Source organism: Grammomys surdaster, unplaced genomic scaffold, assembly GCF_004785775.1.
Source record: "Grammomys surdaster isolate TR1022 unplaced genomic scaffold, NIH_TR_1.0 125950, whole genome shotgun sequence".
NCBI classification, from domain to species: domain Eukaryota; kingdom Metazoa; phylum Chordata; class Mammalia; order Rodentia; family Muridae; genus Grammomys; species Grammomys surdaster.
This window is the reverse complement of record NW_021620771.1, coordinates 3,536,638-3,559,684: the sequence shown is the minus strand read 5'-3', so window position 1 is coordinate 3,559,684 and position 23,047 is coordinate 3,536,638. Positions and strand designations below refer to the sequence as shown.

Sequence of the window (23,047 nt, the reverse complement as noted above, 5' to 3'; positions counted from 1 at the left end):
GGACAGCTGCAATGTACTCATATACATAAAAAATAAATAAATGCTTTTTAAAAAAACCCATAGTTCTGCTCTTCCCCAGGGAAGACTATTTAAAAAAAAGAAAACTCAGAAAAACAAAAATAAAAATCAAAAACAGAAAAAAAAGATACTAAAAAAATGTTTTAAAAAGAGAGAATGACAATAGAATGACTTTGTCATCTTAATTAATTCAGTGTGATTTAATGTCCTATTCTATTTTGTCATTAAAATTCACTAGCCAGGAACACAGTTCAGGAAATTCTGGCTTATTGAACAATTCGCAGCTTGACTCAGAGTCTTCATAGCTGGTCTGTTCTGCTTCATACCACTCTGTCTGTCCTGAGGCCTTTCCTTGCGTAACACCCAGATCCTAAATGTCCCTCAAGGCTGGCTTTGGAGGAACTTGCACAAGTCACAGCTAATGCTGACATGATTCAGACACTAGCTGAGAATTTGTGTCCTTTACCTCATTGTCTCTTCAAAGCAGCTCTAGGTAGGTACTTCAGTTATGTCCACTTTACAGACGAGAAAACTGACTTATAGGAAGGGTAGATGGGGCACATATCTGTGTGGTGGACCCAGCTTGCAAGCTCGGGTGGTCCTATATGAAAACCAGTTCCCTCAGGCTCTGATTTCAGTTAGGTGAGTAATGTGACTGACTAGGCAGTCCTTACTTGCATATTAAACAGAAGGGATTTATTTCTGTTACTCGAAGGACATTCTCCTCCATCCTACTTGAAACACGTCACCTTGCCTGTGTCTTTCATTTAACGCACAACTTTGTGGTGATTAGCAGGAGTGTGCTCAGCAGTGCTTACTGCCAAGCATAATGACCTGAGTTTGGCTCACGTGGTGAAAGGAGAGAAGCAAGTTATCCTCCGACCTCCAAAAGTGCTCCATGGTACACATGCCCCAATAGACAGTTCAACATTAAAGAAAAAGGCCTTGACGTTACTTGTTTTGAGGCAGGGTCTCATGTAACCCAGCTGGCCTTGGGCTTCTGGTCCTCCTGTCTCAACCTCAGCAGTGCTAAGGTAATAACATAGTTTTATTACTTTTCTCTTTAGTATGAGATTACCCACAGCCAAGGGTCCATGCCTTTAATCTAAGCACTCAGGAGACAGGGGCAGTTGGATCTCTTAGGTTTGAGACCAGCCTGGTCTATATAGTGAGTTCCAGCACAGCCAGGGCTACATAATGAAACAAACAACCAAACAAAACACCCATAGCACAAGCTGGCAAGAACTGGCAACCAAGCATTGGCATCCATGTCAGAGAGTAATAGGGAGTAGCAAGGACTATGGCAAACTGGAAGGCTCCCACTCTGCATGAAAGGGGCAGCTGCTGCTCTGCTCCTGCCAATTATTATGGGTAGAAATTTGGCCTGGTGTGTGCAGATCTTCCTATTTTTACCAGAAGCTAGGAATCTGCGTTTTAGTGTGAAATGTCCTAATTTTTAAATGTTGGCACCTAATTAGAAAAAACAAAGTAAAACACCATGTGAGCCAAACAAAACATTTGCTGGTCAAATGCAGCCTGATCTGCTCTGTTCTCAACCCCTGGCACAGAATTTTGTTCATTCCGCTCTTGTGGTACTTAAGCGTCTGTTGGGTGTAAGAGTTATTTTTTAATCTATCTATCCCAGAAGTCTAGAAACCTTGTAAAAGCAATGGCTGTATTTTATTTCCAAATGTTTCTGGAGCCTGTTAGTATTTAGTGAGTAGACGTGTGTGTTGATGGAGGAACAATCAAGCGAATGAGTGACCAGTAAAGACTGGCCACTTCTGGCCATATCTGCTTTTAGGGCTATTACAGAAACAATCTATTAGAGCAGGAGGTGCAGAGATTCTGTAGGCCAGCAGCCTGATGATGGCTGCATATACCAGCTGATGTAATGAAACAAAACAGAACAAAACTCACACCTAGATAGAATCCAGCAGTCCCAGATGCCCTTGACTAGCCCACACCCAGTCAGCCACAGCCTCCTGCTCTGTGCTTTTGCTTCTGGTCTGTTCTTCACCGAGAAAAAGAACTCACTCAGGACCTGTTACTGTGATTCTGTTGATCTGCTCCTCATAAACCCAGAGTGACCCCTTTCATGTCTTTTGCTGGGTGGTCCCCCTGGCCTTCTTGCCTCTAGGCTTGCTAACATTTAGATTATGCTTTGGAGCTTAGCCAAAGACTCCATTTTCCTACCCAAAGGTCCTTAACTGATTCTTTCCATCTCTTTTCTCCCTCTTCCTTCCCCTCTCCTCTTTTGTTCTTCTTTGTGTGTGTGATGTGCATGCATGTTTGTATGCAGATGAATTTGACTGTGCATGGACATGAATGAGTAGGTCAGAGGTTGACATTGGTATCTTCCTCTATTTCTGTCCACCTTATTTTATTATTACTTTTTATGTTATATATATATATATATATATATGTATATGTATGTGTATGTGTATGTGTATATGTATATGTATATATGTATATATGTATATGTGTGTGTGTTATGCCTGCATGTATGTCTATGCACCATGTGGGTGCCTGGTACGAGCAGATACCTAAAGAGGGAGGGCATCAGATCCCTTGGAACTGCAGTTTCAGACAGTTGTGAGCCACCATGTAGGAGCTGGGAACCCATGTCCTCTGCAAGAGCAGAGAGTACTCTTAAATACTGTGCTATCCTTCCAGATCCCAACCTTATTTTTTTGAGATAAGGTTTCAACAGTGAATTTGAATTCACCATTTAAGCTAGACTGGTTAGCCATCAAGCCCATGGGATCTGCCTGTTTCCACATTACTGGGGTCACTGGGGTTACAGGTATGACTTGTTGTGCCCAGGCTTTACATGGAATACTGGGGATCTAAACTCAGGTCCTCATGCTTGCTTACAGAGCAAGTACTTTACCCATTAAGCTATCTCCTGACTTCTAAGTGCTTTCTCTCTTGATTTTTTCTTTCTGAACTTTTATCTTTCTTCCTTAAATATGCTGTCTAGGTTCATTTCAACCACAATGCCTTATTAGGTTAGCCCACCCTATTCCAGGCAGGCTAGCTAGCATTGAGATATTGTGATTGATTGAGGAAGCTAAGGGTGTGGGTCAGTGGTAGAGAGCTTGCCCGGCATGTGTGAGGCCCAGCATTCTTAGCACCACATTAAAAATTTAATGAAGTGATATAGTTTGTCTGAGATTGCAAATCCCTGCTACTCAGGAGGCTAAGGTCTTCAGCCTAGGAGAGAGCTCGTCTCAGAAAAAGTAGAGGGAAGTCTTGGGCTTCAAGCATGGGGTTGTCAGGGGAGGATGACAAAGAGTAAGCAGAGTAGCCTGTGTGGCTTGTAGTGGGTTTGAAGGGCACCTTGGGACTTCAGTATGCAGAGGACAGTTGGCAGGGCTCACCTCTCATCTCTCAACAGTGAAATCTGAGCATGCAGGTTTGACAGTTTATCTTTTTCATAAAAGAGGACAAGTTGGAAGAGAGCCTGCCATGGTAACACAGACTGCCAGAGGGCAGCAAGGCTCCAGCCTAGTGCTGGCTGAGGCTAGATGGTCACGTGGAGGGAGCATTTGCCCTGGGTGGGGTGTTAGAGTCCATGATAAAGTCTGGGTCTTTTCTAATTTGGGAGTTCTGTGATGTTTTGATATCATTAAAGCCCAGGGGTGGGATTTAGACATAAAATCCTGGCAGGTTGCCAGTTATGATCAGTGTGTCAGGCTCCTGGTCTAACATATAATGTAAAACTTACTCATTGCCCTCAGGTTGAAGACAGGTGTATTAAGAAGGCATGTTATGAAACAGTCAAATACAAAGACTATGTGCTTGAGAGTGAAACTCAATTTTTTAGATTCCAAGTACAGCAAGAGTTGAATTGGGGCAGCAGGGTGCTTGCTGCTCTTCCTTTCAGTGGCCCCAAGTTTGGTTCCCAGTACCCATGTTGGGCAATGCATAATCACAAATTAGATATGTATATGTTGTAATTTAAGAAAGTACATTTTAGGACATCCAGAAAGTCAACTTTCACATCTGAGAAGATCGTTCAGGATTAGCACAAATAAAACACCAAACATGGAGATGGCTTAGTAGGTAAAGATGCTTCCAACTAAGTCAGATGACCTGAGTTTGATCCCTGGGACCAACATGATACTCCAGAGAGAACCTTAGTTGTTCTCTGATCACACATGTACCCAGCATTTGTTTGCCTCCTAAAATAAGTAGATACATGTAAAAGAAAAATGAGCTGAAGCCACGAGTGGTGGCACATACCTATAATCCCAGCACTTGCATAGTGGAGGCAGAAGGATCAGAAGTTCAAGGTCATCCTCAGCTACATCAACTACATGGAGAGTCTGGGACTAGACCAGACCACTTTACACATTAGACTATATAGAAACCAACAACAAAAAGATGCCAGATAAAGTGGCTTACATCTGTAATTCCAGCATTTGATAGTACCATAAATTCAAGGCCACCCTCAAACTACAAAAGAGTCTTAGATCAGCCTGGGCCAGAGTAAGACTCTGGCCCAACAAATAAATATAAATGGAACTAATTCAGCCACTATCAACTCTTGGAGAAGAGGTCAGAGAATCATTATGATTGGTCCAGATGTGTACAGGTAGGAAGGAAACCATACCAAGGACTAGATGAAAGGTGCAAACCCATCAAGGTAATGTCTCAGCATGAAGATACACAGATGCCAGGTGCTTTACACATGGGTGGCCCATGACCACTAGCATTAGGAGGCAGCTCTCTACCTTGTCTTATAATCCTGGCCCCAGTTCTCCTCTACCTTTAGCCTACGACTTGCTTTTTTGAATGTGAAACATATCAAGGAAGCCCAGGCCTGTTACTACAAAACAATGAAGAAGGACAATGCAGAACTCGTGCCAGGATTTGATACAGAATGCAATATGCTAAGCTGGAAAGCTAGACAGGCTTACCTTGCTCAGCCTCTGTCAGCCACCTATGAATCCTTTCATTTCCTCAGCAGGCCCACCCCATTGGCTCCATTGTGCTGTGGTATGTGCATGTGAGGTTAGCATACACTTTCTCTGTCGCAGTTCTCAACTGTTTGCAACTGTGAAGAGTTTTTATTCAAGGAATCTTCTAGGAGTCTTCTCTGACTCTCTACATGAACCATATACAAAGACACAGGAAGTAAATAAAATAATACTAAAACTACAGAAAAGAGGATGGGAGAAGGGAGGTAGTGACCAGAGGGCACTGGGCTTCAGTTAAAGTGGAGGAATATATTTCAGCAGCCTCATGAGGGCCACGGTTATATATTTTAAAATGGCTAATGGATAGATTTTTAATATCCCATTGCAGTAAACAATGTCTTTGAGGTGATAAACATGCTAATTAGCTCTTTGTAGTATATATTTATATATTATATAAACATCATGTTGCACCCCATAAATGTACACCATTATTATTTTTCAGTTACTTTCCAAATTCTACATGGAATCCCTTGAGTAAATGATGATACTTTTTTTGGTGGGGGGTGGGGTTCTGAGAAGGCAAGAAAGCCATATGAATTGCTTCATCAACTATGATATACACCAATAGCAATAATGAGGGCTACACAGCCTGAGGGTTGACACATGGGCTTTAGGGCTAGGCTGCTGGCATCAGAATCCTGGCTTCACCTCTTCTCTGCAGCAGTTTACTTCCAGGGCAAGTTGTTTAGCTTTATAGTTTTTCTTATCTGCAAGATAGGCTTAGAGTGATGAGGTTGAGAGAATTTATACAATTGAGCATTTAAACTGTATCCTGTATGCAGTAACAAATATACTCAATAAATGTCAGCCACTGGAAAAGCATTTGGGAAAACGTTTGACATAGCTGGCAGTACTCCAAGTGAGTAGAGGCAGTGCAGTAGGGTAGTTAGGTGTGGGGAAAAAAGGGCCGCAGTGGAGGTCCCACATACAGGAGAAAGTTTAAGGTTCCAGAGGCTGGAGGCTTTGGCGACAGCAGGCCCCAAAGACACGAGAATGTCCATAGTTCCAAAAGGGTTTTATTTTCATGGAAGATGGTGGATGGATCTGGGTGTACCCCTGTGAAACTCAGGGCAGACCTGAGTTAAATAGGAAGGGAGAAAGGGGGAGGTTATGGGAAGAATGCTTAATTTGCTATGCCCTCTGGCCTTCATTAGTATGTAAGTCCCTAGGGCCTGAGGTCACACCCTCTACCTGTGCACTTTGGGGTGGGCTGTAATGGCCTACGTGACTGAACAGTGTAGGTCTATGAAGACAAGACTGCGTGTCAGGACTCTGCTTCTCCCTTGGAGTCTCGGGGTTCCAGGCCCATGCATAGCCATGAACCAGGATACCCTTATGCAGTCCCACAGTTAGGGTCCCAGGCTTCAGAGGCCCTTTTACTTGCTGAGTGTGTGAGGCTTCTTCTGAGCCTGAACCAAGCTGTTGTCTATAAACCAGAGCCCACTTTGTCCTTTCATGATCACAGTAGAGTTGTTTCAGAAACCTCAAAGACACCAAACTGACAGATGTTCAAGTCCTCTCTTTCAGACGGCATAATGTCTGTCTAGAGACTTGCAGAGCCTAGTCCTGCCACTCAGCTGAAATCACCTCTGGATAACATGGGAGTGCTGCAGAAATCACTTTATACTCTGCTGTTACAGAATAATGATAAAGGGAAAGTGCATGTGCCCACTTACAAACATGGCTTTTCCTTGAGGGTGTGTGCTGCATGCTTGTGTATGTGCATATATGTATGTACACATACATATATGACTGTGTGTGTATGCACACCCACATGGTCTGATTGTGTAGCTCTGGCTGGCCTGGAACTCACTATGTAGACCAGGTTGGCCTTGAACTCACAAAGACCTGCCTTTGCCTCCTGAGTGCTGGGATTTTAAAAAATATTTAAAATTTAAAAAATATTTTTGATCAACAGTTATTTGAATTCATAGAAGAAGAATCCACTGGGCAGAGGGTTGACTTTAATCATCCTTGCCCCACGAGTTTATTGTGAAGATGAAATAAAATTGTGTTGGAAGAACTAAGGGCTATGATAATATGAAAAGTGTATTTTTAGACTACTGACAAGTCCATGTGGTTTATTCCAGCCGTATTTTCACGGTGGACACTCACTGCCTTGTCACTCTTCTCCTCAATAGTGGCTCATCTGGCTGGGACATTGGAGAATCCCAGTGATACTGATTTGATAGCCCCACCACCTTGGAAATAATCAGATGGTTCAGTCTAGTTTCATTGTTTACAGTCCTTGCTGTCTCCACTTCCTTGCTTGGTTTCTTTTCCAAAGAGCTGTACTTGCCACTCTTTTGCACGGCTCGGAGTTGCCCCTCATTCTGATACTGTGTTCTTCATGGAGCTTCTCCTCTTCCCCAGGTCAGAATGGGGATCTTCTTTGAACGGTGCGAAGCACACAGTTTCCTCAGCAGTCTCAAAGTAGCCCTCGTCATCTCACCCCTGCTCAGAGGGCCTTGGCGAGAAGACCATTGTACACACACCAGAATGAAAGCAAACAGGCAAACAAAACCTAGCCACATTTCACTGACACGTAGAACATTGAATACTCAGAGAGATTGGAGATGGAAAGGATATTCCTTAAACTTGGTGCCATGGCAGTCCTTGGCCAACGTGTCTGCTTTATAGTTTCCCACTCAAGAGGAAATTCCTAGATGCAGAGAGAGACTCTGCCAAGCCCCTCTCCCCCAACCCACCCGTCTGTTGGTGCCTTATACCTAACAGGTAATTGGTAAAATGTCTGTGTAGCTGTCCTGCCTTACACTCTAGCTGGTGTGTCATGCCTTTCCATAGCATGATTGGGAAAGCCTGTGCCCTCAGCTGTTGTCCCTTTGAATCATTTCTGGCTTCTGGACGAGAGGAAACCAGGACTGAGCTGACTGCAGAGCAGATCATGATTGAATGGGCTGCCAAGGTGTGGTGGTTGAGTGGAATTTGCAACCAGATGCAATTTTTAGCCATTATTTTTTCCCCAGCACACACATAGTGTTTCATAATGGAAATAAAGTTTGCTTTCTTGGCCATTAGCAGACCTCATTTCAGTTCCTAATTGTCTTTTTGTCTTGTCTCTTGTTAGTATCTACGACCTCGCATTTAAGCCTGATGGAACGCAACTGATTCTGGCTGCAGGAAACAGATTGCTGGTAGGATTTTGTCTGTGTTTCCATTCTGAGTGCTTTTTTTCTCCCTCCCTCTTGTAAGTACTCTGAAATTTGACCCCCTTTTTTTGAGATAAAAAAGGCAAGGGCGGAAAAACCAGCCATTACTTTTTAATAAGGAAGGAAATGGTCTATTTAAAACAGGTAAGTAAACTGTCTATCAGATAGGAACCCATGAACAATGCCTCCTTTGGAGTCATTTGTCTTTCCCTTTGAGACACTCATGAAATGGTTGCAGACAATTAATCAAAATGCCTTTGAAACTGAGTGGGTGTCAGTTCATATTCTGTTGGACCAAAGTGAAGTAACAAGGCTAAAGGCTATCTTTCCATGAGAAGCCAGAAAGCCTGACCTCCACTTCTGGGCTCTGCTGCGCCTAAACAATTCCATCTGAATATATGAATGGTGTCCTATTGTTCATAGCTTCAAAGGCCACAGGCACTCTCAGGATCCTATCCTAGTACATAAGAGGAATCTCAGTGACACCTTTCTGTTTGACCCCAAACCTCTGTGATAGCTGTTCCTCCCCTAAGACACAGTCCATCTCTCTGCTGTGACCAGAAACACAGACTGATGTCCATGTTCTGCGTGCTAACTGCATAGTCTTAGAATTGTGGTTGGTTTGTTCTGCAGACTTCTCTCCAGGGTAAACAACTTAGATCCTTTTCACTTCCCGTCCTGGTTTCTCCAGTATTCTGCCTGTGTGGGAGAGCTCTGTCCTCATTTCTCAGAGGCTGTGTTTTTTACATCTCCACATATTTGGCCATGTTGCACAACTATAAACTATTCTAAATGAACATTGCAGCTGGCTTTTATAACACTCCCTCCCACTTGCAAACCCCACGTTTGTTAGATCTGTGACTTTCAGGCCGTGGTAACAAGTATGACGCATCTGTGTGTGCTGACACTAGTGTCAGTGTTGTCCCTGACAGTTAACTATGTTGTCCACCAGCTCTTTGTAGCTGCTGGCTTCGTTGACAAGGGCCTGCCTTGATGGATCACTTATCTAAGCCCATGTAAGAGGGAGTGAAATGTACCGGGGCCTGGTTGTGCAGGCTCATAATCTCAGCTACTTGAGAGGCAGAGGCAGGAGGATCAAAAGTTCAAGGCTAACCTGGGTCGAAGGAGTTCAGACCCAGCCTGGGAAACTTAGTCAAACATGTTTCAAAATAAAAACTAAGAAGGCTAGGAATATAGCTCAGAAGCTGATGGCTTATCTGGCATTGTACAATGTCCAGATTCAGTTCCCAGTCCTGGGTGGGAAGGCAAGGGCTGGGGAGAATGGGTGAAGCTTGCAGAACTTGGCCTGGAGTGAGAATCAGTGTAGTTGCTGTTTCTCTAGCATTGATGGTATGTACCTGGCCACACCGAGCATAAGCTGGACCTCCACTTCCTGCTTGCCCTGCATTAAGATGTAGTCATTCTTGTTATGCAGTGCTGTCTCTACTTGATACTAATTTAGCAAATCAACAACTGTTGTGTTATAAAAACAAAAATAGCAGCAGTAACACCCTGCAGGAATTCTGAATAATGGATGTTACACAGATAATCGATATTTTTACCCCTTTTGACAGGTTTATGACACCTCTGATGGCACCTTACTTCAGCCCCTGAAGGGACACAAAGACACTGTGTACTGTGTGGCATATGCAAAGGATGGTAAGAGGATGCTCTGGGTTCTGGTCTCTGTGATGGCCTTGTGATGGCTCAGCTTTCTACTCGGGAACTCTGTAATCATCTTTAAAATACAACCTGCATGTTCAGAGGATATGAAATAGCTGAGGCTTTAGCTAGTCATGGGAGCAAGTTTGTTTGTTGGTTTCTCATGGGGGACTAAGCCCAGGGCCTTGAACACACCAGGTAAATGCGCTGCCACTGAGTTACAACGCTAGTCCTTAGGTATCTGTGTGTCAGGCACTGTCTTAAGTGCTTGGGTTATTTAAAAGAACAAAATAGGAGAAGGGCTTGTTGGGAAGCTGGAGAGGAAGGAAGACGGGAGCAGGCAACACATAGCATGAGCATAGTCAATAAGATAGCCAAGCGCTAGGGTGATAGGCAGTAAGATGGACAGAACATGAGAACTGGGAGTGCTGGGCGGGACAGAGGTCTGGTTCATTGTCCAATCTGATTGTGAGATGGGCCCATTCAGATTGGGCAGCTGACTTGTGGCCTGGGATGGAGAGATTTTTGGCGTCAGACCTTTGGGAGAGGAGAGCTTCTCAAATATGGAAGAGCCATTGCAGAAGCCCTTGGGTGGGAATGCACCTCTCCAGCGATAGGGCAGAAAGAATTGGGGAGAAATGAGAGAGGGGATAGAAAAGAACAGGTCTGGGGTGGCCAAATGGTATCAACATCGTTAGAATACTGGTTCTGATCCTCAGTGAAGAATGCACTGTTGGAGGGTCTGAGCAGAACAGGGGCCTGATCAGGATTCTATTTTATATTTGTGTTGGAATCAGCTTACTAAAGTTAAGGGGTTCAGAAAGCTGAGTGAGAAGCATCTTTCATGACAGGAGTGACACTGGCCAAAGAAGTGGGAAGAAGCAATCGGGTTCTGGATATTCTTTGAGTATGGAACAGATGGGGTTTCCTGGTAGGTTGGATGTGAGTGTGAATATTGCAGGCAGCCCCACAGCTTTTGATCTGAATGACTGAATGATGGAGTTACCCTCCACTGATGTGGGTGGTGTTGCTGGTAGGCCAGTTGGCCAGTTGTAGTGGAAGATCCAAAGTTCAGGTGTGTACATTTCCTCTGTGGAAGGTTGATGCAGGAAAGAGGGCAGAAGATTGCTTGGATGCATTGATTGCTAGGATGTGGGACCTAGGACACAGTAGGGCTTTGCTTCAGAAAGGAGCAGCAGCAGGAGGGGCCTATGAAGGTAGGGAGCTAAAGGATCTTCTCTCTAGTTCTTCCATGGCTTTAGTGTAATGAGAAGCCAATGTCACTGAGAGTGAGGACTGGGAAGGAAGTGTTTCAGAGTTGAAGAGAAAGGAAAAAATGGCAGCCTCAGAGAGTACGTGGATGAATGGACTTGGGAGTGAGACCTCCAGGGACCAGAGGATACACTTGAAACCGGTGGTCAGGAATTACAGGTGACATCATTTTATGTGGCTTGTCTTCTCCAGCCACTCTGAGCTGCATGGTAAATAAGAGAAGAGGTGGGTTTAGTCCAAGGAGCAGATTTACAGGCAAGGTGAAGTGAGAGCAGAGCAGAGAGGATGCATAGTCATAAGCAGTGACCTTGAAATGAGTGGAGATGGGCTGTAAGGGAAAGGGGCAGAGGAGAGGGGTTGGGCTCTTACGGGCTCGAGGGATATTACACTGTGGTACCTGGAAGGCTGGGAGAGGAGGTGGTCAGAGAATTGCTGTGTGAAATTGAAATGTGACTTAATTTCATGTGGACTGGGGACATAGCTGAGTGGTAGAACACTTGCCTAGCATTCTCTTGCTGAAGGCCCTGAGTTCCTTCCACAGCACTGCAAAAATTGTAGTAAAATGAAGAAAAACAGATGGTAGATAGGTAGGTAGGTAGGTATATAAACAGAGAGACAGACAGACAGACAGAGTGCTAGACCATGGAAGTTCTAACCTTAGCCCAACCCAAAAGCTGTCTTTCTTCTGTTAATTTATTGGAACAGGCAGATGGCTCACCAGGGTAAGGCATGTGCAGTGAACCTGATTTGAGTTTGATCCCTGGTAACCACATGGTGGAAAGAGAGAACCTACTCTTGCAAGTTGTCCTCTAACCTCCAGATGTATACTGTGGCATGCATAAGTCCACACAATACACATTCACACACAAAATATGTAAGTTAAAATATCTAAATTAGATATTAAAATATCTACATTAATGTATAATTATTGTCTGTACACACACATATGGACATGTTTTCATGACACACATGTGGAAGTTAGAGGAAAACTTTCTCGAGACTTTTTTCTCTGTCCACTTTTACTTGGATTCTGGGGACTGAGCTCAGGTTATGAAGCTTGTGTGGCAAGTGCCTTTACCCGCTGAGCCAACTTGTGGCTCAGGCCCTGACTTTGAGCTCATTGTCATCTCTGCCACTTCCTGTGTCAGATGTAGGGCTGGAGACGATGCTCTGACTGCAGTCGGAGTCCCTCTATCCAAGGGCACAGAGCTTAGCTGAGCCTAAGACCCAGGTTTGGAATTTCTCTGGATGGAGGACTTCTTTAAGAATTAGACGAATGCCGTAGGCTGCTCTGCAGGTAAACACACATACCTCATGTCTCTGCACCATCTTCAGCTCTAGCCCGACAGCCTCACTGACTCATTTTGGGAGAACACTTAATGGATAAGTCCTAGGACAAGTCAGTGAGACAGCATACATTTCTTACTTCATGGTCAGGTGTCTGTGCTGTGACAGTTTGAGTTCCAGTCGAGAGTGATGTTCCAAGGAGACCAGTGGCAGACTGCCTGGGTGGCTAAAGTATTTGTACATAGGGGCAGAGGCTGCTGGGTTCCTGAGTGTAAGAGAAGGCCTGTGGCCTGTAACCCTGTGAGCAGTGGTATTTGTCAGCACTCTGTCGAACTCTGTCACACATGTCATTCCATGTGACCCTTCTTGTAGCCCTCTGAAACACGAAGCAAGAGTAGTCTTACTTCCTCGGGCAGAGGGGCAAACAGGCCTGGAGCAGTTACAGAGCCTGACTGCTGTCCTCTGACTACTGTGCCTGGGTCTTCCTGGTGTATCATGCTTTCTGTGACACATAATGATTAGGAAGTCTTAGTTGAAGGCTGGAGAGTTGGCTCAGCGGTTAAGAGCACCGACTGCTCTTCCAGAGGTCCTGAGTTCAAATCCCTGCAACCACATGGTGGCTCACAACCATCTGTAATGGGATCTGATGCTCTCTTCTGGTGTGTCTGAAAAGAGCAGTGGTGTACATAACATAAATAAATCTTTAAAAAATTTAAAAAAAGGATGTCTTAGTTGTCTACACCCAAACTTGTCTACACTCTTAGATCTGAAAATTGAGACATACGGATTATGGTTGGTTTTACTCTTTAAGCCTGTTTGTTTCTGACTTCTGAAGTTTCCTAAGTAATTAATGAGCTACCATGATTAGAGATGTGAAAGATAGAGTCCCCTTGTTCAAGAACAGCGTAAGGCAGCATGAAGAGAGTAACAGTAGCTATGTTTTTAGCACAGTTCTATTCCAGAACGATTCTGTTGTTCTGAACATTTTATATGTGTGTGGGCATTTGCATGCTCTTCCCACCAACTATGAAGTAAATTCTATGAATGTCCATTTTCACATGCGGAAATGAAACCCTGGGGGTGTCCAGGAACTAGTTCCGGTCACACAGCTGCTCAGTGACTTCCCTGAGGATTCTGACGCAGAGACTCTGGGCCTGGAGCCTGTATGTCATCCTTAATGCTTACCAGATCAGGAAACGGGGAGGGCACACCTGACAGTAGAACCTTTCTTTGACCAGCTTTTGCTACAGTGCCATGTGGCCCACCCACAACCTCCCATTTTAGCTGCTGCAAAAGGTACTTTGCAGATGTTATCTTTGCATAGCCTCTGAGTGAGGACTTCTGCTCCCTCTCTAATTTCAAGTGGGGACACTGAGGCTCTAGGAGCAGTGGCTTCTGAAGGCCACCTTCTCCTTACCCTAAGACTAAAGTCTAAAAATAAACATGTTGGGCTGTCGAGATGGCAGAGCAGGCCAGGGCCCTTGACTTTGCCACCAAGCCTTACAACCTAAGTTTGGTCAGTGGAACCCACATGGTAGAAGGCGAGAACTCCTAAAAGTTGTCCCAGTGTGCACTATGGTGTCTTTGTGCCTCTCCCATATATAGTCACAAATTAAAAATGTAACAGAATTCTGTAGCTGGGTGTGCAAATCCTGTCCTATGCTTGCCTCATGAAGGCTCCTGGGGTTTGCTACAAAGTACCCGACTCTTCTTCCTCCTTTAAGTTGGTATCCATGGAGTAAATACGGAATTACTTGGGATATGTGGCCTCTTTAGCCCTTTCTTTCTTAAATCCCAAGCAGTGTGGAAGTGTAAGGCACATCCTGGCACTTTTCCCTTCAGGCTTGCCTCTGGTCCCACTGCTTGAGGGTAAAGGTACAATCTGCACTATGGCTCCGAGGCCCAAGAGCTCCTTCACTCCCCTGCTGCATTCCTTGCTACCCGCTCCAAGCTGTGAATCTCATGGCCTCTCAGCCATGCCAGCCTTTGCTGCCTCAGGGCCTTTGTCCATGTTTCACCCATGTACACATCTTGCTCTTCCTTTGTACTTGGGTCAGCTCTGCTTATCCTTTAGATCTCCCCTGAAGGATCTTATCTTCATCCAGTCCTCTAGGGCGGTGGTTCTCAACCTTTCTAATGCTGCACCCTGTCAGTACAGTTCTTCATGTTGTAGTCACCCCTAACTATAAAATTAATTTCCTTCTACTTTATAACTTCTACTTCATAACTGTAATGTTGGTACTGTTATGAATTGTAATATAAATATCTGTTTTCTGATGGTCTTAGGTGACCTCTGTGAAAGTGTCATTTGACCTCCAATGTGATCTCGACCCACCAGTTAAGAACTGCTGTTGTAGGAGATGCCGACCCAAGAGCACAGTTTCAGTCAGGCGGATGGGTGGGTTTTTGAGATCTGTTGCACAGAGTGGTAATCATAATTAACAATAATATATATTTAAAACTGCTAAGAGAACAGACTTTAAGTTCCCAACATTAAAAATATAAGTATCTAAGGAGATAAATATGTTAATTTGCTTGATATAATTATTTGATTAAATATATCAAAACACTATACTGTACTCCATGAATATATACAACTTTGGGGTCTGGGGACGGCTCAGTTGGTTAAGTGCCTGCTGTGAAAGCACGAATGCCTGAATTTGTATCTCCAGCATCCACATAAAAACTTGTGCACAGTGATGTGTGCCTGCTGTCGCTGCATTAGGGAGGTGGAGACAGGACAAGCTCTTTGGACAGCTAATTTAGCTAAGTCTGTGAGCTCCAGGGTTAGTGCAGCAGAGGAGAGCAGGAGAGGAAGGTACATCAGCCTTACCCCACCCTTTTATGAACACACATATGTGTGCTCACAGATATCACCCAAGCACGTGAATAGATAAACATATACAACTATAAATTAAAAAAAAAATTAGGAGACTGGAGAAGTGCTACAGCAGAGGATCCCAGGTTCAATTCCCAGCACCTACATGGTGGCTCATAACTACCTACAACACTAGTACCAGGGAATCTGATGTCATCTTTTGGCCTATTCAGGCACCAAGCATGTACATGGTACACAGACATGTTAGTAAACACCCATACACATAAAATAGAGATAAGTAAAAATCTTTAAAAAAAATAAAAATTTTAATGTTAGTTCCCCCAGCTATTCTCTTTCATAGGACTCCCTCCCTCCCATATTGTATCTGTGGTGGATAAACTTAATGTCTGCTTCTCGGACTCGACACCATGGAAAAGAAGCTTCAATGAAGTGCTGCTCAGCCCTTACTGCAGAACGTGGCATACAGATGTAGCCGACCCTCAGTGGGTCTGGGCATACTTAGTGCCAGGAAGAGCAGGTTGGAACCTCAGAGTCCAAACTGCAGATTCCTTGTTGCCAGTGTTGATGAGAATCAGTGGCAGGGCTGGGGTACAGCTTCTTTATGAGTTATGCACTCAGCATATGTAGGCCCTAGGTTCCATCCCTACACCACATCCAAAAACAGTGCTAGAGAATAAAGGAACACTTACTGCCCTTTAAAAGTATTTTTCAGACAGGGTCTCTTGTAGTCCAGGCTGGCCTCCAACTCATTCTGTAGCCAAGGATGACTCTGAACCTCTGATCTTCTTGCCACCACACATGATGGGTTATGGGAGTACACAACTACTCTGTCTGTACAATACTGGGATTCGAACCTGGGCCTCATACATACAGACAGCTACTCTGTCAACTGAGCTACTTTTCTAGCTGAGTATGTGCCTTGAAGAATTAGTTTTCTTGGACATTCTATCTGGAAAATTCTGGTTTTAAATACATATGAGGATTTTCTTTTTAAAAACCCTTTAGGCAAGCGCTTTGCCTCCGGATCTGCCGACAAGAGCATCATTATCTGGACCTCAAAACTGGAAGGCATTCTGAAGTACACGTAAGTGACCCCGTGGGTGACACTTGTTTTGTTTGCTTGAGACAGGTTTCCCTCTATAAGGCAGGCCTCAAGCTTACAACTTTCCTTCAGCCTCAGGTGACTGGGTTTACAAGGGCTGCCCATTGACCACACCCAACTCTGCTCTGACCGTCATTCACTGTAGCCACATCCTCGTGGGAAGAATGTATGGAAGAGCTTTCCTCTCCAACCTGAACTTGAATTAAGCATGGGGATGGGTCGGTAGGGAATGCTCAGCAACCAGCTCAGCCAGCATTGAGCTGTGTTTCATGTAATATATTTCAGCTAATCCAACCCCACAGATTCCTGTCATTCCCCTCTCACCCAGCTTGTCCTATTCAGACTCTCTGCCTCTGTGAATGGTTTTGCATCTACCCAGTGTCAGAAGCTAGACAGGCCAGTGTGCTTTAAGCTTCCTGCTCCTTAGTGGGCCATGCTCAAATCTGTCCCTGTCCCAGCCAGCCCCTCCCCGTGTATAGGTCTCAGCTGCAGCTGTCTCTGCTGCCACCCCACTCCTACCATCCAGACTCAAGAGCGCCTCTCCTGAGCATTTCTTACAGCTGTGGTCTTACATATCCTGATTGATTAATGGCACCCATTGGCCTCTGGAAGTTAGACACTATCCCTGTTTTTACATGCTTATATTTCTGGCACCTAACACCATACCTGGTCCACAGGAAGTACTTGACAAGCAACTTTTGTTATTTTCAATTATAGAGAAATACCCCGAATGTAAATTGGGCCATAGCCACCAGGTGTTAGGTGCATTAACACTGTTGTGCAGCCAAATTTTGGCAAGGAAAGTCTTTGGACCCTTTCATCTTCCTGAACTTTAAATTCAGTGCTTAACATCTTCTATTCTGCCTCGTCTCAGCCCTGGCAACTGTCTTTGTCCTTTCTGAGGAGTCTGGCTCCTCTAGGTACCTCATATAAGTGGGGTCATACAGTATTTGCATTTTGTGATTGACTTCTGTCTTAGGGTTTCCATTGCTTTGAAGAAACACATGACCAAGGCAGCTCTTATAAAGGATAATATTTAATTGCAGTTGAACCTCTTACAGGTTCAGAGGTTCAGTCCATTATCATCATGCCAGGAAGCACGGCAGTGTCTAGGCAGTTTCACGGTGCTAGAGGAGCTGTGAGTTCTACTACATCTTTATCAGAAGGCAGCTGAGAGAAGATTAGTTCCCATGTGGCTAGGAGGAGGGTCTCTAAGCCAACCCCACAGTGACACACTTCCTCCAACAAGGTCACACCTCCTAATAGTGCCATTCCTTGGGTCACACATATTCATACCACCATAGCTTATTTCATGTAATGTCCTCATGGCTGAGTAATACGCCATTGTGTGTGTATATTCCATCTGGATCACTCATCAGCTAGTGAACACTTGGATTGCTCCCACCTGTTGCCTGCTGTGAGCCCTGCTGCTCTGAACACAACAAGCAAAGTTTAGATGAACAGTGAGTGAGACAATGCATACAGTGTTACCAAGAAGTGAAGGGCTAGAACTGGGTTGAGATGCCATGGAGTGCATCTCAGCATTTGCCATGTTTCCAGACCTTGGCCTGCACTGTATTCATCACACTCCACCCTATATTTCTGGACACCAGAAATTGTCAATTAGAGCCACAAATAAAGCTTGCTGTCTGCACCTTGCAGTAGGCTGGGTTATCTGTCTTTGTCTCAGGCACACACTGGAGGTATCAGGAGGAGAGCCCTGGAGGAGAAGTTTGACTTGGGTGGGATGCTGGGTGAGTGGAAACTGGTGTTGAAGACAGTCCTGTCAAGGAGGCCCTGTGCTATTGGTCCCCTAGAGAAGGGCTTGCAGTATGTCACCTGAGGCTTTAGTCTTGGGGCTGTTCTTTTTTTGCTTGTTTTATTTTGTTTTTTATTTTAATTTTTTTAAAATTTATTTTATGTGTATAGGTATTTTGCCTGTAGAGGTTAGAAGAGGGCATCAGATCCTTTGGAACTGGAGTTACAGACAGCTGTAAGCTGTCATTTAGGTACTGGGATTTAATTCTGGTCCTCTGGAAGAGTAGTAAGTGGCTTAACTTGTGAGCCATCTCTCCAGTCCCTTTAAGCCTGCTTTGAATCTCCAGTTGTAGCTACTGAGACATTTGTGGTTTGTTGTGGAATAATCTTCAGTTCTTCAACTTCTAGGCACAATGACTCTATACAGTGTGTCTCCTACAATCCTGTTACCCACCAGCTGGCATCTTGCTCCTCCAGTGACTTTGGTAAGTTTCAGTTCCCAGAACCTCTAATAGAGAATGCGCGCGCACACACACACACACACACACACACACACACACACACACACAGAGCCCACTGGTCTGTCCTTAGAGAGTGAGGCCTTTTCTCCACCTCTAGCAGCCAAGGGAGATTGATCCTTTAAGTTTGCAGAAAGAGCTGGGCAATGGTGGCACATGCTTTAATCCTAGAGGTTGGGAGGCAGAGGCAGGCAGATCTTTGTGAGTTCAAGGCCAGCCTGGACTACATAGTTCCAGAACAACTGGAGCTACACAGAGAACCCCTGCCCTAAAAAAAGTTGCATTGAGACAATGAGAGACGATGACCTTGAGGGTGGTAAGCCGTTTGAGCTGACTGATGAGCAGTAGGGTCCTGGGGGAAGAAATGGTGTGATGGATGGGAGGGCACAGAAGATTGGGTCACCCTAGCATGTACTGGTTTTCACTAGAAACATTGCCATTTGCTTTAAAAACAAAAAAACCTAGCATATCTTCTTGTGCTGATCTGAGTGCCTGTTTGGGGGGAATAAAATATTCCTGCTCTCAAGCTTATGGTAGAGAAAGGTAGTATGATTTGTAAAAGCATCTTATTAAGTAAAAGTACTTGGGCTGGGGAAATGGCTCAGTGGGTAAAGTGCTTGAGTTGAGATCTCAAGTACCCATGTACAAGCCAGTTGTGGCGCTTTGTCTGCAGCCCCAGTGCCAGGTCTGCTGGACAGACAGACAAACCAAGATGAAGAGCGCTAGGTTCCAGGAAAGACCCTGTCTAAAAAGTAGAGAGGGATAGAGGAAGACATCTCACCATCAGCTTCTACTTCCCAGGGCAAGCATTCTTGCCACAATGCCACCATGCACACACACACAGCCACACCTACAGCATTTTAGTGGCACTCTACTGATAGTTTGCAATGAAATTTTTAAAAAGAGAATTCCTATGGTTTGAGAGCCATTAAAAAAAATTGTAAGCTCTGTGCCAACTCCTGAAGTCGTGCTTCACTCATTCCTACTCTCCTGGTCCACTGTGTGCAGAGCTTGAGTGCAAATCTTCCTGAGGGAGGCTTGGTAGGAGGGGTTCCTGCAGCTGAAGGCTTCCTGCTCTTGCAGTGGAGCACAGACAAAAGGCATGGGTGGGGTGGAAATAATTGAAAGAAGGGAGGGGAAGACTCAGGCCTTTACAGACATTTCCCTTTTAAACCTTGCTTAGCTCTAGGGACATAGGGACTCTGGGGACTCTTGTGACTGGGACAGCAGGGAATGAAGAAAAGATAAGACCCAGGTGGGAAAACTGGGATTGTGTGGACCACAACCCTCCGGAAGCCCAGTGTGTTTATTGTATAAAGTTGAACATAGAGGCAGGGTTCTTGCTTACAGCTGAGTCAAGGAAGCAGGTTATTACAGATAAGGAGGCAGGGCTCTATACAGCTGGATCAAGGAGACAGGTTTAGCTAATTTCAGTCAGAGCAGGCTCTGTAGGACACAGTCTTCAAGCCATAAATATCTGGGAGGAAAGCTGTAGTGGACATTTTCCGCATGCATTGCCAATATCCACACATAAAGCATAGATGCCTCTACCGTCTCCCTCAGTCTCACCCCGAAGCTTGGGGTCCTTGCTTGACATGAAGCCATGTGATAGCACACATTCACTCAGGACTCCATTCACTCACGGCTTCCTCTGCTCTCTGTGTATGCAGCTGGCTGTGTAAAGTTACATGTACTCTGTATTTCATATGGCCGTACTTCATGGCCCAGGCAGGGTAGGATTTGCTTTGTTGTCTGTTGTCAGGGCACTGGACCACCTCTGGGGACTGGAGGGAGCAAGCCTAAGCTGCCCTGTGTGCCATGCGCAGTGCACAGCTTACATACCGTCATGTGCAGTGGCAGAGACCTAGAAAGGGGACTCTCCAAAAAGCTTATTCGTTACTAATTTTACTTTTATTAGCTTAACAAAGAGTTAGGTTTCACGGTGGCATTTTTTTGTTGTTTCTTCCCGCCTCTCTGCCTCATTCCCACCCTCTTCCTGGTGTCCGCCCACTGTTATGTCTGTTACCACTCCCCTCCCCCAAGCCTCTTCTTCCCTCTCAGAGTTTCCTAATTTCATTGTCTGTACCCACTGTCACAATCCTTATTTACAAACATGGTGTCTGTCTGTCTGTCTGAGACTGGGTCATCTCAGACATGAGGACACACAGTGTCTGTTTGAGACTGGGTCATCTCAGGCATGAGAATACAGTGTCTGTCTGTCTGTCTGAGACTGGGTCATCTCAGGTATGAGAACACACAGTGTCTGTCTGTCTGTCTGAGACTGGGTCATCTCAGGCATGAGAATACAGTGTCTGTCTGTCTGAGACTGGGTCCTCTCAGGTATGAGGACACATGGTGTCTGTCTGAGACTGGGTCATCTCAGGTATGAGAACACAGTGTCTGTCTGTCTGTCTGAGACTGGGTCATGAATGGGAAGCTTCACAGCATCACTCCTGTACTTTCCATTCCCTTAGCTTACTATTTCAATGCTGAGTTGGTTTCTGGCAGCCACGTCCTAGCTACGAGCAGCTACGTTGTACTTTTCTTTGGGATTTAAGTCCTGACAAACTTAGCTAGAACTTCACCATCTACCTTTTTGTCTTTTTCTTTTTTCTCTTTCTTTCTTTCTTTCTTTCTTTCTTTCTTTCTTTCTTTCTTCCTTCCTTCCTTCCTTCCTTCCTTCCTTCCTTCCTTCCTTCCTTCTCTTTCTTTCTTTCTCTTCTTTCTCTCTTTCTTTCTTTTTTTTTAAAACAATGGTAGATGTTCAGTACATTGCAGAGAGAATACAGAGCAATGCCGTGTATTCTTCACCCAGTTCTCCTAGTGGGTGCCCACTAGGGAGGAGGGGGCCCAGTGTATTTTAGTTCTATTCTTCAATCACGTGTGGCAATGTACGACCACTGCAATACAGGATCCCATTCCCATACCAGTGCCTGCCACCCACTGCCCCCTGCCACTTGGTACCCCCAATCTCATAGCCATAGATGTGTTCTGCAGGTGTGTGGTTGTCATTCAGTATGTTGTATACATGGACTTCTATAGTATCAAGCCTTTGGAAGTTGGCTTTTCTTTTTCTTAACTCAGCATAAGACCCTGGAGATTTGAGTTTTATATAAATGGGTAGTTTAGTTCTCTCTATTGCTGAATAGTCTTGCTCTCTTTTCTGTTGCCTGATACTGAAGGGCTGTGGTCTCCTGAGCAGAAGTCTGTCTCCAAGCACAAATCCAGCAGCAAGATCACCTGCTGCAGGTAAGTTAGGGAGACTCTGACAACATGCATTGTGCGACTTTCTCTCCCCAGCAGACCCCCACAAGCCTCTAATTTTACCCACAGAGAAAGTGTGGTGTTGGCCAGTGGGATAGGCTTTTGTGTTTCCCTTTTTCCTTCTCTTGTCTCCTTGATGGGAAAGACTGGTGCCTGTGATAACCTTCATGTGCTGAGCTGGCATGGGCGTCTTCGCTGGGAAAGTCAGGCAGGAACCTCTGACGCCGCTGCTAGACTCAGACCAGAATCTGCATCCTGTCACTGATAGGCCTGTGACCTTGGAGTGGTTACTAAATCATGGAGCAATGATGATAACAATACTATTTCCAGAAATACTCATAGCACCAACAGGCCTAGGCACCCTATAACTGAGCAGCTTCTGAAGAGACTCTGTGATTCAGCATTTGTTGAATGACATGTCAAGCCCTGTTTGAGGGCTAAAAGGGCACAAGACAGTCTGTTTGCTGGAAGCCCTTGGATTGGGAGGGAGTTGAACTGTAAAGCAGAAAACAGGGCCTAGTCTGGAGTGCAGGCTGCCATGGAGATGTGTGCACAGAGTTGGGATAGATGCCATCTGAAGTAGATGTCCCCCTGCCTTAAGGTCTCCCTGATTCCAGATGTGAATAGTGGTCTAAGCTGAGTCTATGTCAGGAATAAGCAGGAGGGGTGAAACCACAGCCCGGCTGCTATGCCTCGCAGGCTCTACCCTCTGTGTGCTCCTTCCCACCTCCCATGCCCTCCATTGGTTGTGTGTGCAGCTGGACAAACGATGGTCAGTACCTGGCTCTGGGGATGGCCAATGGCATCATCAGCATACGGAACAAAAATGGTGAAGAGAAAGTGAAGATCGAGCGCCCTGGGGGCTCCCTCTCCCCAATATGGTCCATCTGCTGGAATCCTTCAAGGTACCTATGGCTGGGTTTCTCCTGGCTGGCACTATTAGAAGAAGTCTTCTGAGCTCTTTCTCTCTTCCTGACATCTTTGTAGTTGAAAGTCCTCTCTCCCCACTTGCCTGGTCTGTTAGGAACCTGCTTTTTATAAATGAAGTTTTAAAAGATCCTATATTGAATTTTGGAGTGAATCCCAGAGATTTAGCTAAGCAGATGAACTATCTAGGCCAGGAGAGAGAGAGAGAGAGAGAGAGAGAGAGAGAGAGAGAGAGAGAGGGATTA

General features: G+C 45.0%; 1 protein-coding gene across 3 annotated transcripts in view; it reads left to right on the top strand.

The window, feature by feature from the left end:
* Ift122 (intraflagellar transport 122) overlaps positions 1-23,047 on the top strand; it is a 74,917-nt gene that overhangs the window by 1,778 nt on the left and 50,092 nt on the right. For all 3 annotated transcript variants that reach the window (XM_028753506.1, XM_028753505.1, XM_028753507.1), the window contains exons 2-7: positions 8,092-8,158; positions 9,748-9,832; positions 16,239-16,317; positions 18,502-18,578; positions 21,794-21,860; positions 22,634-22,780. In XM_028753506.1, coding sequence (XP_028609339.1) covers positions 8,092-8,158; positions 9,748-9,832; positions 16,239-16,317; positions 18,502-18,578; positions 21,794-21,860; positions 22,634-22,780 — 522 coding nt within the window. The remainder of the gene's footprint in view (positions 1-8,091; positions 8,159-9,747; positions 9,833-16,238; positions 16,318-18,501; positions 18,579-21,793; positions 21,861-22,633; positions 22,781-23,047) is intronic.